At 44.8% G+C, this 12773-nt stretch overlaps 1 protein-coding gene across 1 annotated transcript; it reads left to right on the top strand.

Moving 5' to 3' along the window:
• Positions 1-1639: 1639 nt before the first annotated feature.
• LOC309536265 (arylacetamide deacetylase-like 4) lies at positions 1640-8333 on the top strand. The gene is made up of 4 exons (XM_082230301.1): positions 1640-1959; positions 2708-2924; positions 6618-6681; positions 7330-8333. The coding sequence occupies exons 1-4, from the start codon at positions 1783-1785 to the stop codon at positions 8099-8101; spliced, it is 1230 nt and encodes a 409-aa protein (XP_082086427.1). The 5' UTR covers positions 1640-1782; the 3' UTR covers positions 8102-8333.
• The last annotated feature ends 4440 nt before the right edge of the window (positions 8334-12773 follow it).

Below are 12773 nucleotides of genomic sequence, written 5' to 3'. Positions count from 1 at the left end.
CTAGGTTATTTGTGGGGTCTAACGGGTGTTTTTACACGAGTAGGATGTGTGCTTTTATTTAAAATGCATCTCTGGGTTATTTGTGGGGCATAGGAATTCGTTCATTCTCCCCCCCCCCCCCCATATAGTCTGGCCCACCACATGGTCCAAGGGACAGTGGACCGGCCCATGGCTGAAAAAGATTGCTGACCCCTGATGTAGAGCAATGGAAGCCAAAGGGGTCATCCTTCGGGTTCTGCTATGACTTATGTCCATGCATTTCAGTGGGTCTTCTGTGAATGCATCACCCCTGGGTTGTGAAACAGCTTCCTTTCGTTAGGTATATCTTCCACATAATTGCTTCCCAATTTTGAATTTCCCTCCCAACTTGCTAGCATTCTACGAAGATGTCTGCAGCAAGATTGCCAAGGAGACTGATTCAGTGGTTGTGTCTGTTGGGTAAGTAAGCACAACCACATGGCCTTTTGTAGGGAAAGAGTGTAGGGGCCCAGCATGCTGCTGTATTTCAGGCTGGCATCCCTGGCCATATTCCCTGCAGCAGAAAGAGGCTCTCCACGAAAGCTGTCAACATGCTGTTCTGTGATTGAAAATCAGAGCTTAACTGCTAACTGTTGAGTCACTCCGACATGTGACTTAGTAGCCAGATTCTCTTTTGTGCTCTCTGTAAGATGTGAGAGTCTGTCTGCGTCAGCTATGAACAGAGTCTGTATGTAATCTCAGTCAAACTGTTTCGAACCATGTTGTTTATGAAGAAGTTTATTTTAATTCAGTAAAGTTTTTATTCTTTAAAACTCTGCATTATTAATTTACGCTGCGCGTCACTTAGTTTCTCACAAATGTACTGAGTTTCACGGGTATTTGAAACATTGTCCTATATCTCCCAATTAAATTTATTTGTTTAGCTTTATTTTGTCTCTTTAGCCCTTCTAGGAGCTGAGACTCTTTTCCTTATTGTTACTCAGCAGACGTTCTTTTTAAAACGCTGACTCACGCATACCGATTTTTTCCCCTTACGTCATTTTCTCCACCAGCGTCAGGAAGGATTTCCTTAGCTCCCAAATTGTTATAATTCTTCCCCGTACTTCCTTATTCTTTTGCTTCTGTTCTGCTTTTTCTTTTGTTTTGGGATGCGGGTGTTTAATCCTCAGCCTTGGAATGCTTTACCGCTTCACCTTTCGGAGCCTGTGGCATCGCTTTGCAGGTCAGAATGGATCCTAGCATTCGTATCTTCAATCCTGCGTCCTTGCTGAACCTTGACAGGTCCGGTGTGCACACAGGAGAGACACCTCTGAACACAGCCAGCCCCCCAGCCCCGAAGATTTAACTCCTCGGGTTATGAGGTTCACTGTTGCCCTAGCTTAACCTCTTTTTGCCTCTCAAAGCTCAGGACCTCTCCAGAGAGTTGAGCCTGCACTCCATCAAATGGCGGCGGTAAAACTCTCACCATTCCTGACTATTGGGTTAAGCTGTGTGGGGATGTTTTGAACTTCAGTCAACAAACACCCGGGGTATGTAAAACGGAAGAGCCTTACATAGAGCTGGATGGTTCGGTAACTGGACTTGAAATTCCTGAATAGGGCACCACTAATTGTGCCAACCTGACCCATGAAATTGTTCTTGGCGTTCTGATGGATATCATATGGAAGTCTGTGTTCTAATTGTGAAACAGTTCATCAACCAACCTACAACTAGCTGTGTATAGATACCACTGGTGGAGTTAAACATCAGCAAATGCTGACAGTTTAGGCTCAGTGTTTGCGTCTCACTCTTTGTAACGGAGAAATGGAGCTTCTTCAGAGCCTGCTGCTGGCGTTGATTGGAGTTATAGGGATTCCTTCCCTGTCTCTCCTCTCCTGGGCAATTTACTATGATCTTTCCAGGAGTGAAATTCCACCTGCATTTGACAGTCCATTAAAGCTTCGAGGTCTTCACTGTCTTGCCATAATGGCATTCACTGCGGTAAGTTGGGGACTGAATGAGCCGTTAGTTGAGCCAGCAGGGCCTTCTTATGTTCTTATGGGAAAGGTGATTAAGAAATGTATTATTATTATTATTAGAGTTAATAATACTTATCTGTAGGCACCAGGCAAAAACATTTCTATATCTTTTAAAGGTGTTATTGGTTTGCTTTGTTCTTTCATTGTGTATTTTGGGTTTTTATCTTGCATTTTTTTGCTGTGAACCACCATGAGATCCTTTCATGAAGGGGAGTGTATTTATTTAATTAAAAATAATAAATAACAGTTTATATATTTAAGTAATTCATATACTGCTTAATCCAACATGCATAATGAAATCATTAAAATCAATGAATATACTTGACGATGCAATGGAGATATTATCACAATCAACAAGGGCTTCCTTTCAGCCTATAGAAGGACACACATAGAGAGAAAAAGCCATATTTTCTGTACGTCATGGTTTCTTCAGGAAAGCACATATTGCCTCATAGGCAAGCAAGGAGATTGTGGATTGTTTCTCCAAAGCTTAGCTTGTTTCCCAGCTTCTTTTGACTCTGTACCTTGGTGGGTGTTTAGGTTGGGGTGACCAATTCTAAGCTGACCAATTGAAATTAATCGACTTGGCTAACATGGGCTCATTCATTTCCATGGGTCTACTTTAAATTGGACTTATTTGGACACCACCCACTGTGAATAGGTTGCAAATGTGGGCACTATTTTCATGAGACTTTTCCTTTGCCCAACAGGGGAAGTTTCTTGAACTGCTGGGTGTCTGCAGACAGGTTGCTGTTATCCGTTTCCTCCAGAGTTTCTGGAATCCAAGAGCGGATCCCAGCCTCTCTGCCAAAGATCTGCATTTCGACGGGGTGCCAGTGAGGGTTTATCAGCCCAAAACACCATCTGCTGGCCCAAGGAAAGGATTTGTGTTCTTTCATGGAGGTGCTGGGATGGTTGGGAGCATCGGTAAGAGATTAAAGCTGTGAGCCTATGAACACTTATCTAGAGGCAAGCCCCATTGAACTCAAATAAGCCACTGTAGAATCCTAGAAATGTTGTGAAACCTCTATTGTCAAACCTTCAGTCAAAGAGAGCTCGCCACCTCCCAAGCGAGGCGGTTCCCTGTCAAACAACTCTTACCATCAGAAAGGTGTTCCTAATGTTTAATTGGAATCTCCTTTCTGAGTAGAAGTGCTTCAGATATCATTGGAAGAGAGGTTTACAGGGCTGAAATACAAGAAGGACACACATAGAATATCACATGGATATCACATGGATATCACATGGATATCACATGGATATCACATGGATATCACATGGAAGTCTGTGTTCTAATTGTGAAACAGTTCAAACAGAAGAGTGACTAGTGGGGTGCCACAGGGCTCTGTCTTGGGCCCGGTCTTATTCAACATCTTTATCAACGACTTGGATGATGGACTCAAGGGCATCCTGATCAAATTTGCGGATGACACCAAACTGGGAGGGGTGGCTAACACCCCAGAGGACAGGGTCACACTTCAAAACGACCTTGACAGATTAGAGAACTGGGCCAAAACAAACAAGATGAATTTTAACAGGGAGAAATGTAAAGTATTGCACTTGGGCAAAAGAAATGAGAGGCACAAATACAAGATGGGTGACACCTGGCTTGAGAGCAGTACATGTGAAAAGGATCTAGGAGTCTTGGTTGACCACAAACTTGACATGAGCCAACAGTGTGACGCGGCAGCTAAAAAAGCCAATGCAAAAGGGAAGTAATAATGCCACTGTATTCCGCTCTGGTCAGACCTCACCTAGAGTACTGTGTCCAGTTCTGGGCACCACAATTCAAGAAGGACACTGACAAACTGGAACGTGTCCAGAGGAGGGCAACCAAAATGGTCAAAGGCCTGGAAACGATGCCTTATGAGGAACGGTTAAGGGAGCTGGGCATGTTTAGCCTGGAGAAGAGGAGGTTAAGGGGTGATATGATAGCCATGTTCAAATATATAAAAGGATGTCACATAGAGGAGGGAGAAAGGTTGTTTTCTGCTGCTCCAGAGAAGCGGACACGGAGCAATGGATCCAAACTACAAGAAAGAAGATTCCACCTAAACATTAGGAAGAACTTCCTGACAGTAAGAGCTGTTCGACAGTGGAATTTGCTGCCAAGGAGTGTGGTGGAGTCTCCTACTTTGGAGGTCTTTAAGCAGAGGCTTGACAACCATATGTCAGGAGTGCTCTGATAGTGTTTCCTGCTTGGCAGGGGGTTGGACTCGATGGCCCTTGTGGTCTCTTCCAACTCTATGATTCTATGATTCTATGATTCTAAGAGTGTTGGTGGTAGCTCCTGAAGAGACAAGGGGCACACGTGTGCTTTGGATTTGCATATGTTTATTTATACACATGAACCCTCATGGCTTCCTCTCTAGTGGTCAATGGTCAGGGAACTGGGGAGCTGCACTCCAGCAAGCAGCCCTGGGGGAGGGACAGATGCCCCCCACTGCTAATACTGACTCATTCCTTTCATAAAATTCATATAACACTTGATTTTATAGAATCTCAAATAGGTTCACAAATATGTATCTAATAGGTTGCTGTTCCTGATTGCTCTGCTTACCAACCCAAACACCCTCCCACCCCTGGCCACCCCCTCATTTACACCTGACCAAATCCCACACCCACCCACCCACCACACCCACATGTGTTAATTTATACATAGTGATAATTAATACATAGGTCAACTTTCCGAAACCCGTAACCCGAAACTGGACCTACACCAGGTTTCCATCTCAGAAAACCAATCACAATTTTACAAGTTGGCAAATAGCAGTGCCACTTTCAGAAACACAAAGCAACAAACCTCTTATCAGAGTTCCCCAAATCGCCTGCAATCACACCCGAAATTTCCCCATGCAGGTGAGCAGAGTGCTCTTGCAGCCAGGCTCTCTTTGTGGGCTTCCTGCTAACATCTGGTTGGCCTTGGGGAGAACACAAGGCTGGGCTGGCTGGGTCTTTGGCCTAATCCAGAATGGCTCTTTCCCATCTCTTAGGGACAATATGAGTGGTTGAGAGAACTGGACTTGCACCAGGTTTCATCTCGCAAGACCAATTGCAATGTAACAGGTTGGCAGTTAACAAGTCCCATTCAGTAGCCTTCCATTACAACAGCCTATGAAGCAGGAACTGTGGGAGGAAGGAAGGCTAGGATCAAGTTACACATGAAGAAATTGGGAGTCAGGAGACTGGTGACACAACCTCTTGCAAGAGCTTGCTATTGCTACAGACATTCATATTTGGGGGAATAGGGGCATCTCTGCCCCTCCAAGACCTTGCTTCCTGGAATACAACTCCCATGCTCCCTCACTTCAACGGCTAGACAGATTTCTTCTAAGGTGGTATTTGGGAGATTCTTACAACAAGTTTGTTTTTCCTGTTTTTCCTGTCTCTGAAAATTGCAATAGGTTTGCAAATATGAATACAAACGATAACATGTTAAGTAAATGAAAGCTTGCAACTCATGGATCTGTGTGTAATGATCTCAGGCAGACAAACAGCTCCGGTAAGAATTAATGAGCCTCTGGAAGATTTATGTACGTTTATTTATAGTTCAAAATCACAGGATGTGGCAAACGCCTGTCATCCTCCGATACGATGTGCTCAGTCTGAGTTTCCGTTTCTCAGACAGCACAAAGGGAGACAAGATCCGGTCCTTCCCCTTTCCCCCTTACTTAGCATTTTCACATTCTCCTCCATCCTGCTGTGAGGAGAATTTGGGCATCCTCCCCCCTTGCTGTCCAGTGAAGATTTCTCTGAGAGCTCTACTCTAGTAACCTCTTCCAGGGCATCTCCCCCCACATTCTGAAGCAGCAAACTGCCTGCCTTTGTTACTCTGCCAGGTGGAGATATTTTTGGGGAGGGAGAGGTTGTAATTTGATTCATTTTGTTTTTATATGGGAACCTATTTATTTTGCATCTTGTGAAGCAATATGTGAACCCAAAGTCAGTCTCTTACACTTACAACACAGCGCTCTAGCAATGGGATGTGCACGATGCATAAAAAGGCTTAGGTCAGTGAATATTGCATGTACCAATATCTAATGTAAGGGAAGATTTCTTTGCAAAAAGGTGCTTTTTAAGGCAAGATTGGAGGCAGCAGTGCTTATGCCTAGCAGTTGCTGGAAACCCTGGGCAGGTAGAGAACGGAAGGTAAGTGTGGAAAAATGAGAAAGGATCCATTCATTCCTGCCTGTGACTCCTGGGAGTTGCAGTCTCACTGTGGCCTGTGGGCTGGATGTGGCCCAATCACCTTCTCAATCCGGCCCGTTGACGGTCTGGGAATAAGCATGTTTTTACATGAGTAGAATGTGTCCTTTTATTTAATATACATCTCTGGGTTATTTGTGGGGCATAGGAATTTGTTCATTCCCCCTCCCATATAGTCTGGCCCACCACATGATCTGAGGGACGGCCCACGGCTGAAAAAGGTTGCTGACCCCTGATGTAGAGCAATGGAAGCCAAAGGTGTCATCCTTCGGATTCTGCTGTGACTTATGTCCATGCATTTCAGTGGGACTTCTGTGAATGCATCACCCCTGGGTTGTGAAACAGCTTCCTTTCTTTAGGTATATCTTCCACATAATTGCTTCCCAATTTTGAATTTCCCTCCCAACTTGCTAGCATTCTACGAAGATGTCTGCAGCAAGATTGCCAAGGAGACTGATTCAGTGGTTGTGTCTGTTGGGTAAGTAAACACAACTCCCTGGCCTTTTGTAGGGAAAGAGTGTAGGGGCCCAGCATGCTGCTGTATTTCAGGCTGGCATCCCTGGCCATATTCCCTGCAGGAGAAAGAGGCTCCCCACGAAAGCTGTCAACATTTTGTTCTGTGATTGGAAATCAGAGCTTCATGTGCTTAAGACATGAACACGCTCGCTTCCGCTGGGGGGACTATGAACTGGGCATAAGGCCTTCCACAGCACCTCTAACCAGGGCCTCCAGATCAGCCTCAACTTGGAGACCACCCAACCCAGATCCAGCCTGGAATCAATCCGGGAGTGGGGCTAATGTTCAGTTAGGGCTGTTAAATATATAATCAGGAAGAGACTGAGAAATGCCCCCTGCATCTAAGCAGGAGGAGGAGGGAAAGTTGCAAGTGGCAAATGGTCTTCCACCAGCTGGATCCAATCCTGCACGGTTCTGCTTCCCCAGCGTTCCCTACACTCTTTTGCTAGCTGGTAAAGACGGTTTTTAAGGGCATAAGCCAGCTGGCTGTCACCTGCATTGTATCTGCTATAACTGATCCAGAAGGCTCTTCTTGTAATTCTAGGTGATCATGAATGTGTTTGGAAAAGATTCTGGAAGCTTACCTCTTTAATTCTGTTTTATTCTACAGCTACCGCCTGTCTCCTGAGCATCTTCCTCCCGCTCAGTACAAGGACTGCCTTGCTGCTACCATACACTTAATTCAAAATGCAGTTTCCCATGGGGTGGATCCTTCCAAGATCATCGTTGGTGGGGACAGTTCTGGGGGCAATTATGCTTGTGTTGTTGCGCAGAAATTGGTGGAGAGAACAGACCTTCCAAAGCTTCGGGCTCAAGTGCTCATCTATCCTTTTACACAGGCTCTGGATTACAACCTGCCTTCCTATCAGCAGAACAGTTCAATGCCCATCTTGTTCCGGGAAAGTGTTGCTTACTTGGGATTGAAGTATATTGGAAAGGACACTTCTTTGTCAGGCCAGGTCCTGAAGGGCTCTCATGTGCCAGATTCAATGAGGCTGAAATATGGGAAGTGGTTGAGTCCAGACAACCTTCCAGAAAGATTTAAGGTGAGAGGCTACAAACAAGTCCCACTTGCTCCTTATGAACGTGACGTCTATAGGCAATTGGCAGAGGCTTTAGTAGGCTATTCTTGCCTTTTTGCTGAGGACTCTGTCATCCAGAAGCTTCCTGAAACCCTAATTGTGAGCTGTGAGTACGACGTAGTACGAGACGACGTACTGCTGTACAAGAAACGTCTGGAGGACAATGGAGTGAAAGTCAGCTGGTTCCATGTTGAGAACGGGTTTCATGGGATGATAAACTTCTTCAAAGGATGCATCTTTGCATTCCCTGGTGCAGTTGAATTAATGGACAGCGTCGTAGACTTTGTCAAAAACTTATGAGAGGAAATCTCTTGAATTTGTGAGTCATTCATAAAGAGGGGAGAATCTGCCAACGTCAGCTTCTGATAGTTTCTGATTTTCACAATCTTCTGTTCAGTTCTCCATGATTCTGTAGAAATATGTGGTTTTGGGGGCAGCAGGGAATTCCTCATGAAAATTCACCAGCACTTTAGTGTGAAATTTTACCAAGAAACATGTTTACTTCATATGGATTACAAACAATTTGCTCTAATATATGTCATTTCTATATTATTTTCACTAATATATGCATTTTACGGACATTTCCTCTTCCATTTTCCCTTTAGTACACATTAGTTGGCTGGAGATCTGCACTGCTAATGCTGTTCTAGGCTGAATCAACAGAATTATAGTGTCCTGATCAAGAGAAGTAATAGTTCCACTCCATTTTGCCTAGACCAGGAGAACTGTGTCCAGTTCTGGGCGCTACAATTTAATTAGGATAATTGATAAACTGGAATTTGTGCAGAGGAAGGAGATTGGGCTGATCAAGGGTCTGGAAACCAAGATTACAGCAAACACTACAAAAAACTCAGTAGAGGCAATTAGAATAAGATCTATGATTTGATCAACTTTTGAAGATTCCTCTGCTTAAAAACTATATCAAAGGAAAGCCTATTGGTTCACATATTTTATCGATTCTGTCATTTGTATTGATGTAAACCTCCAAAAATAATAATAATAATTTTATTTATACCCCACCCTCCCCAGCCAAGACCGGGCTCAGAGCGGCTTACAAGCAATAATAAAAACAAGTTGAATGATTACAACTTAAAAATAAAATTAAAATACAACATTAAAATATTGAAACATTAAAATATTAAAATGTAGCCTCATCGCAGGAGGAGAAGGAAAAGAAAAAAGAAAGAGAGGGAGGGAATCGAATTGGCTCCAAGCCAAAAGCCAGGTGGAACAACTCTATCTTACAGGCTCTGCGGAAAGAAATCAGATCCTGCAGGGTCCTGGTCTCATGAGGCAGAGCGTTCTACCAGGCCGGAGCCAGAGTTGAAAAGGCCCTGGCTCTGATTGAAGCTAAACTAACTTCCTTAGGGCCCGGGACCACTAGGGTGCTGCTATTTATGGACCTTGAGGCTCTCCATGGGGCATACCAGGAGAGGCAATCCCGTAGTTATGAGGGTCCTAGGCCGTGACATGCTTTAAAGGTCAAAAGCAGCACCTTAAATCTGACCCTGTACTCCACAGGGAGCCAGTGCAGCTTGAAAAGCACTGGGTGAATATGCTCCCATGGCAGAGACCCCGTGAGGAGCCTCGCTGCAGCATTCTGTACCCGCTGGAGTTTCTGGGACAGCTTCAAGGGCAGCCCCGCGTAGAGCGAATTATAGTAGTCAAGCCTGGAGATGACTGTCGCATGGATCACTGTGGCCAGGTCGGGGCGGGAAAGGTAAGGGACCAACTGTATGATGCGGTGAAGGTGGAAAAATGTCGCCTTGGCTGTTGCTGTAACTTGCACCTCCATGGAAAGGGAGGCATCAAGGATTACACCCAAAGTCTTAACGGAAGGCAATGGTACTATTTCAGCCCCCACAAGAGAAGGGAGTTGGTCAAAATGCCCTGCTGTGGGGTTGTCATGGAGCTGCCTAAGTATTTTGGCCCTCAATGCCTCTCCCGGTGCATACAGTGCCCCTTTGTAGTACAAGAGCCCTCCTTTTTCCTCAAACCCCCCCATTTCCCGACTTTCCATCTCTGAGCTCCCTAATTTAGTCAGAGCAAACTCATCATGTCTGGTGAGCCCAACCAGTTCTTGCTCCCCTACCAGTGCTCCCCCACACGACCATCAGTCTTCTGGGAACATGGGCTGGCCACAGGAGGTACTTTGCCTTCCATATACTCAGGTTTTCTGGAAAGTGCGTCCGCCCTCACATTCCCCCCCCCGGTACGTATTGTATCTCAAAGTGATACTGTGAGAATGTCTGCGACCACCGGACCTGTCTGTGGTTGAGCACACGCGCTGTCCGCCAGTATTCCAGGTTCGTGTGGTCCGTTCGGACCTGGATCTGGTGCTGCGCCCCAATCAAAAAGTGTGTCCACTGCCAAAAGGCCACATAAATGGCCAGCAATTCTTTGTCATAAACAGTGTAATGTTGCTCTGACTTGCTCAGTTTCCTGGAGAAAAACACACAAGGTCTGCAGTCCTCCCCTGACTCTTATTGCAACAGTACTGCTCTGATGGCCCGGTCTGAAGTGTCCGTCTCCACTCTCAGTGGCTTCCCAGGATCCATGTGCAGGAGCTGCTCCTCAGAGGTGAAAGCCTTCTTTAACCTTTCAAAGCACTGCTGCACTTCCTTGGTCCACGCAAACTTCTTCTTACCGCTGAGACAATCCGGAGGCGGCGCGAAACGGCAATGGCAGTCCCCTTCGCGCTGTGAAGGGGAAGCTCTGAAGAAACGGGTCGTCCGCTACGGCGAAGCGGAGATCCACACCGAAAAACCACAGGTAGAGTGAGCCTGTGGCCGTGGGACTCGGCGGGCACCAGAAGCGCCCCCCGAAACGAAGAAGGAACCCCGTAAAGGGCTCCGGAACGTGGAAGGGCTGGCGCGGTGCTGTGAGTCGATCACTCTTTCTGCGGAAGTGAAGCCGCTTAGCTGCTGCCGATGAGCGCTGACCTTTTTGATCTGAATCTACTAACCCGTGAGTAAGAGGGACTGAAGAATTTGGGGACTAAATTGCGTTAAAATTCGGCTAAAGTGGGAGATGCAACCAGGAAGTCCGTCTCCCGGCTATGCTTAAGGATTCAAAGCAAAAGACTTTGATCAGCTGGAAACCTTTGAAGTGGTATTAGAAGTTTCCTATTCGTGCAACATTCGAGCTGTTTTAAAGAGACTAAGAGAGGTAATTTTTTCTGCTTTTTTGACTTTGGACCTGTCTTTACCTCTTCCTTGTGGATTTATAATTGTTTAAGAAGCCCAAATACTCGGGCTGCCAAGTTAAAGAGAACTGTCAAATTGCGGACTTTGCTTAGCTACTGGAATTGATACATTGGAGCACTATTGGACTGGATACAATTGAGATATTGTTTCTCGCACTTTGTAGAGACTTTATTTCATTTTAAGGACTAGCTCTGTTCAATATAAGAGAACTGAAGGTCTTCTTTAAGGTTTTAAGGCTGTTTGGACATTAATGGAGTAACAATCTTATTCTTTCCCTCGAGATACTTTTACACTCCCCCTAGAGGATTTTGGATTTACAGCTGTCTGGGACTTGTTTTTGTTTTTACTCTCTCCTGTCTTGTTGTTTACTTTCTGGACTTGTGGATTCCCATGGGAGCACATACGGCTTGACCTTGACACGTAGACAGGAGTGGAATGAGTGGCTTTGGGAAAACAAGATCGGCTAAAGCGAAAGCTAAACAATTAATGCAAACAACCTTGACTACACAGCTACACAGATCATCTGTCCCTGCTGTTTTAGGGACACAAGAAGAAGAAACTGAGCAGATTTCGCTAGAAGGTATGGCTGCAGGAGGATCGGCTGCAGTACTAGAACAAATTTTGGGTAAATTGGAAAGTTTGGATAAAAAGGCAGATGAGCATTCGGCCAAAATTGACCAAGCCACAGCCAGTGTCAATAAATTGACTGAACAAGTTGCTCAGCATGCACAAGCAATTGGAAATCTTCAGGAAGCTACTGTAGAAAATCGTAGACTAGCTGTGGAAGCCAATCAGAAAGCTGAAGTACTGAAGAAAGAAGTAAAGCCATTGCACAAGCAGATTGGTGAACAGCAGGCTTACCTGTCTATGATTGAACTACAAAACAGGGAAAATAACCTCAGACTGAGGGCAATTCCAGAACTTGAAAAAGGGGACTTAATTGACTATTTGACAAAAGAATTCTCAAAGTTCTGGTCTGTTGAGGAAGATAAGGACTTTAAAATCGTAAGTGCCTTCAGACTGGGAAAAGTGGCAAGGGAAGATAGATCCAGAGATTGTCTGATTATTTTGAGATCCAAGCAAGAAAGAGACAAAATATTAAGTTTACACTACGAAAAGGCACGAAAAGGCAGGAGAGCAGAAATTTACAAAGACATCCCAAAACAACTTTTGGATCTTAGATCTACGTATACAGAATTAACAAGATTGTTGAGGAGTAATTCAATTCCTTTTAGGTGGGAATTTCCTCAAGGATTATATTTCAATTTCAGAGGGAAGAAAGTAAAAATTAAAACAGCTGAGGATCAAGAAAAATTTGTGAACGACCACGGAGAGGACCTTCAGAAAGGGATTGCAGGACCTGGGTCTTGGCCACCGCCACAGCCTATACCCACACCTTTGGGATCGGAGGACCAAAAGGAAGAGACGCCAATACTAAAAGAATAGCAGATTTGTCCAGGATGTCTTTGCAACTTCTTAGTTGGAACATTAATGGTGGTAATTCCCCAGAAAAAAGGAGAAGAATATTCCACGTATTAAAAAAATAACAATTGGACATTATTTGCTTGCAGGAAACGCATGTGACTAGGCTCCACAGAAAAGTGTTAATCAACAAAAGACTAGGCCAAGAATTTATTTCATCGGACAGAGTTAAGAAAAGAGGTGTGGTGATCTACGCAAAGGAGAGCCTATCACCAAAATTCCTATTTAAAGATGAGCAAGGAAGAATTTTAGCAATTGAGATACAAACTCAAGGTGAAAAGTTT

Source organism: Podarcis vaucheri (assembly GCF_965113315.1).
Source record: "Podarcis vaucheri genome assembly, chromosome: 7".
NCBI lineage: Eukaryota > Metazoa > Chordata > Lepidosauria > Squamata > Lacertidae > Podarcis > Podarcis vaucheri.
Note: the sequence above shows the minus strand (reverse complement) of the source record. Positions and strands in the feature narration are given on the sequence as shown.

Bases quoted from the DNA above. Each gene is read 5' to 3' on its own strand.
- LOC309536265 (XM_082230301.1), top strand. From the start codon at position 1,783: ATGGAGCTTCTTCAGAGCCTGCTGCTGGCGTTGATTGGAGTTATAGGG. The intron at 1,960-2,707 runs GTAAGTTGGGGA...TTTGCCCAACAG, and splicing joins CCATAATGGCATTCACTGCG to GGGAAGTTTCTTGAACTGCT. The intron at 6,682-7,329 runs GTAAGTAAACAC...TTTATTCTACAG, and splicing joins TCAGTGGTTGTGTCTGTTGG to CTACCGCCTGTCTCCTGAGC.